General features: G+C 38.9%; 1 protein-coding gene across 1 annotated transcript; it reads right to left on the reverse strand.

The window, feature by feature from the left end:
• ZNF404 (zinc finger protein 404) lies at positions 1-1377 on the reverse strand. The gene is made up of 2 exons (XM_052656223.1): positions 1189-1377; positions 1-1104 (listed from the first exon to the last, which is right to left on the reverse strand). Exons 1-2 carry the CDS (start codon positions 1373-1375, stop codon positions 47-49), a joined length of 1245 nt encoding a protein of 414 aa, XP_052512183.1. The 5' UTR covers positions 1376-1377; the 3' UTR covers positions 1-46.
• Between the last annotated feature and the right edge of the window lie 3819 nt (positions 1378-5196).

The following is a 5196-nucleotide window of genomic DNA, read 5'->3' on the forward strand; positions in this document are numbered from 1 at the left end:
GATAATATTAAAGGATGTGCCAAGGCTAAAGGCTTTCTGACTTTCATTACATTAAGAGTTTCTCGCCAATGTGAAGTCTTTGATGTTGAGTAAGTTGAGAGCAACGAGTAAAGACCTTCCCACATTCCTTACATTTATGTGGCTTCACACCAGTATGAATTCTCTGATGCTGAATAAGTCGCTCGCTACGATTAAAGGCCTTACCACATTCCTTACATTCATAAGGTTTTTCACCAGTATGAATTCTCTTATGTTGAGAAAGACCTGATATAGAACGGAAGGCCTTTTTACATTCTTTACATATATATGGTTTCAAGCCAGTATGGACTGTCTGATGATAAATTAGTTGAGAATTAAGTCTAAAGGTTTTTCCACATTCCTTACATTCATAAGGTTTCTCCCCAGCATGAATTGACTTGTGTGTTTTAAGGTCTCCAACACGACTGAAGGCTTTCCCACATTGTTTACATTCATATGGTTTCAAGTCACTGTGAATGATCTGATGTTGAATAAGGTAAGAACGGAGCTTAAAAGCCTTCCCGCATTCTTTACATTCATGGGGCTTCTCACCAGTATGAATTCTCTGATGTTGTGTAAGTTGAGAGCCTCTACAGAAGGCCTTCCCACATTCCTTACAATAATAGTGTTTCTCACTACTATGAATCCTTTTATGTTTAAGAAGGCTTGAGGCCCTACTAAAGGCCTTTCCACATTCCTTACATTCATGAGGCTTTTCACCAGTGTGACTTCTCTGATGTTCAGTAAGTAGATAGCCACGAACAAAGGCCTTTCCACACTGTTTACATTTATATGGTTTCTCACCAGAATGAATTTTCTTGTGTTGATAGAGACTTGAACGATGACCAAAGGCCTTTCCACATTCCTTACAGATATAAGGTTTCACACCATGATGAATTTTCTGATGGAGACACATATGTCGGTACAACCTAAAAGTTTCCCCACATTCCTTACATTTGTAGGGTTTCAAACCAACATGAATGTTCTGATGTTCAGTAAGGTGAGAAGGACGTCTAAAGGCCTTTCCACATTGCTTACATTTGTAGGGTTTCACACCAGTATGAATTATCTGATGTTGAATAAGCTGTGAATAAAATCTAAAGGCTTTCTCACATCCATTACATTCATAGGGCTTCAAATCAGTGTGACTTTTTTTATGTCTAATAAAATGCTGGAGAACTAGGAAGGCCTTTCCACATTCTCTGCATTCATAGGGTCTCACACCACTATGGTCTTTCAGATTTTCAGTAAGATGTGAATATTTCCTAAAGCCCTTCCTACATCCCTTACATTCATATGACTTCTCTTTAGTGTGAATTCTCTGATGCAGAGGAAGAGATATATGTTTTTGGAACATCATTTGACTAAAATGTCCCACTTGAGATGCCTGTTGTCCTTCAAATTCATTTCTGTTCTGTGAGTCATTTCTAAAAATAAACCCCATAAGGTTGAAGGTTTTACTTTTGATTGTCTCCCAATGGTATGAATTTACTTCAAAACTTCTTTTTTCTGAAGATAATTTGTTGTTCTCAGTTGTGAAATCAAAGTCTGAAAGAAAACAAGAAAATGAACAAATGCTATTTTTCCGGTACAGGGGAAATATAGTAAGAATAATGATAAAGTTGACAAGTAAATCCATTAGAAGTAAAAGGCCATAAAATTCTAAATTACTGTGATAAAGTTTTTTAAAGGTGTGACAGACTCAGAAAATTGTGAAAGCTCACATGAGAATGTAATGTTTGTGAGTAGGCAAAGAGAAAAATCAATAGTTCTCAATTAGTGGATCAGAATTATCACAGGAATTTCTTACATATACTACTCTCCCCCCTTTTTATTTTATTCTTTATTTATTATAAAGAATAGCTTTATTGCTTTGCCAGGCAAAAGGAGCTGCAGTGGGCTAAAAAAACCCTCAAGACTATGTACCAACCTGGAGGAGGCAGTGAGAAGTTTTATAGTAATGGTTCAAAGAAGGCATGATCAGCTCATGGATATACTACCCTTTAGATATCCACTGAGACTGAGTGAATCAAAATCTATGAGTAGGTCTTGATCAATTACATTTTAATATTTTCTATCAGATGGTTTTTCCAGTAGTCATGTATGGATATGAACTGGACTATAAAGAAGGCTGAACTCCAAATAATTGATGCTTTCAAATTGTGGTGCTAGAGAAAACTCTTTTGAGAGTCCCTTGGACTGCAAGGAGACCAAACCAGTCAATCCTAAAGGAAATTAACCCTGACTATTCATTGCAAGGACTGATTCTGAAACTAAAGCTCCAATACTTGGGCCACCTGATGTGAAGAGCTGACTCATTTGAAAAGACCCTGATGCTGGGAAAGGTTGAGGGCAGGAGAAGAGGGCAGCAGAGGATGAGATGGTTAGATTCAATGGACATGAGCAAACTCCAGGAGATAGTGGAGGATAGAGGAGCCTGATGTGCTGCAGTCCATCGGGTCACAAAGAGTCAGACATGACTTAGTGACTAAACAACAACACAACCAGATGGATCTCTATGTAATTTTTCCAAAGGTCTGTCTTTATCTTAGGATGAAACCCAAGCATATAACCACAAATAAGAAGGCTCTGTCTTATTTCTACAAATTAATTTCAAGCCCTTGACATCTTTGTTCCCCTATATCTGACCACATTGCTTCTTTTCAGCTACTAGAACATATTGTGATGTTTCCCATTGCCTGTGGCTTCACATGAATGCTCTACCTTTCAGGAATCCTCTTAGGTGGCTTGTAGCAGGTTAGAAATCACTTCCTCAGAAAGGCTGGCCCTGCTAAATCTAAGTATATTCATATCCTTTATTCTATATCCCAACACCTAATTCTGTCTTCATGATGCTTTTCTCTAGTACATATTGTCTCATTTATTTCACTTATTTTCATACTCTAAAGCTCACATATGCATTCAAAATTTCTTCTACCACTGAAAAACAAGTTGTATCATAAGGTATTACATAATTAACTGAAGAATAAAATACTGAATTAAAAGTAACGGATGAAAATCACAGTAAGTAAGGATTAAAGTCAAGGTGACTGGAGAAGGCAGCTGAGTAAAATAATGACCTAGTTTATGAAAATTATGTGGCAATCACCAACTATCTCTCTCTGACTCTTAATCTCTCACATTTTATTGCCTCAGTGGGTGCATGCATGCTAAGTTGCTTCATTTGTGTCCGATTCTTTGTGACTCTATGGATGATAGCCTGCCAGGCTCCTCTGTCCGTGGGATTCTCCAGACAAGAATACTAGAGTGGGTTGCCATGCCTTCCTCCAGGGGCTCTTCCTGACCTAGGGGTCGAACTCATGTCCTATGTCTCCTGCATTTGCAAGCAAGTTCAGTCTCATCAAGGACTTCCCTGGTGGCTCAGACGGTAAAGCGTCTGTCTACAATCCGGGAGACCTGGGTTCAATCCCCGGGTTGGGAAGGTCTCCTGGAGAAGGAAATGGCAGTCCACTCCAGTACTATTGCCTGGAAAATCTCATGGACAGAGGAGCCTGGTAGGCTACAGTCCATGGGGTCGCAAAGAGTCAGACACGACTGAGCGACTTCGCTTTCCTTTAGCTTTCTTTGCCACTAGCGCCACCTGGGCAGCCCTTTATTGACTCAGAACTGTGAGATAAGTTCTCAAAAGATCTAACGTAAGTATAATTAGAATCCCAGAAGAGAGGAAAGAATGATCTAGTTTTTTCTAAAAACTGAACAAAGACACTTCTGAATAGAACCTATCAAATCACTGAAAACCAACATTTCCACTGCTATAAATTTTTAAAAAATACTCAAAAAGTTAATGAGCTTGATTCACCCTACCAATGTAAAAAATTACAAAGTCTCATTTATAGTAAAGAGAAAACCAGACTCTTTGTTACCTGTTCTCCGTACAGGTGAATCAGCAATTAAAATAGAATATTTATAGATATTCTGAACATATACATAATATGAAATGTGCCTTCTTTGCCGGTATTTATGCAGAAAAATCCCAGGATTCAATCCTTTGGTCATTTAGAAAAGGAAGCAACTACAGGATGGATCAGAAGGAGGTAGGACAGTAAATGAAGGATAGGGGAGATATAGGTGCTGAATGGAGGAGCCCATTTCCATCTAACAAAGCCCAAAATAGTCCTTTGAGAATATGGAGCAGAAATTTTGTGAGTGTCTTGGCACAGAGCATAAAATATACAGTAAAAAAAGTAGATATTCCAGACAGCAGATTCTACATTATTCCAGGCAGATGTCCTTACTCAGTGATACCAAGTTAGTATAAGTCTCCAACATCACATCTTTGTACAAACTCTTCTGATCTGAATTTAGGCATTCCCACTCCTCCTGAGAGAAGTCTATGGACACATCATTGAATGTAAGAGGCACCTGAAATGACAGATCCATGTATTATTTGTAAAAGTGGGAAAAAAATTCAAGATGAAATATTGAGTTGCAGCCGGGGGCGATATATCATAAAAACAAGCAAGCTGAAGTTAAAGATCATGACATGGTTAGATGAGAAGAAATAAATTAGTGTATCTGAAGTACAGTGCCTCAGTTCAGTTGTTCAGTCATGTCTGACTCTTTGCGACACCATGGACTGCAGCATGCCAGCTTCCCTATCCATCACCAACTTCCAGAGCTTGCTCAAACTCATGTCAATCGAGTTGGTGATGCCATCCAACCATCTTATCCTCTGTTGTCCCCTTCTCCTCCTGCCTTAAATCTTTCCCAGCATCAAGGTCTTTTCCACTGAGTCAGTTCTTTGCATCAGATGGCCAAAGTATTGGAGCTTCAGCTTCAGCATCAATCCTCCCAATGAATATTCAGGACTGATTTCCTTTGGGATTGACTGGTTGGATGTCCTTGCAGTCCAAGGGACTCTCAAGAGTCTTCTCCAACACCACAGTTCAAAAATGTTCAGCTTTCTTTGTGGTCCAACTCTCACATCCATACATGACTACTGGAAAAACCATAGCCTTGACTAGATGGACCTTTGTCGACAAAGTAATGTCTCTGCTTTTTAATATGCTATCTAGGTTGGTCATAACTTTCCTTCCGAAGAGTAAGTGTCTTTTAATTTCATGGCTGCAGTCACCATATGCAATGATTTTGGAGCCCAAGAAAATAAAGTGTCTCACTATTTCCATTGTTTTCTCATCTATTTGCCATGAAGTGATG

This window comes from Budorcas taxicolor, chromosome 18, assembly GCF_023091745.1.
Source record: "Budorcas taxicolor isolate Tak-1 chromosome 18, Takin1.1, whole genome shotgun sequence".
Classification (NCBI taxonomy): domain Eukaryota; kingdom Metazoa; phylum Chordata; class Mammalia; order Artiodactyla; family Bovidae; genus Budorcas; species Budorcas taxicolor.

Excerpts from the sequence above, each read along its gene's own strand:
- ZNF404 (XM_052656223.1), bottom strand. The coding sequence starts at position 1,375 with ATGTTCCAAAAACATATATCTCTTCCTCTGCATCAGAGAATTCACACT. Across the intron at positions 1,105-1,188 it reads GGCCTTCCTAGTTCTCCAGC|AGCTTATTCAACATCAGATA; the intron begins ATTTTATTAGAC and ends GATTTTATTCAC.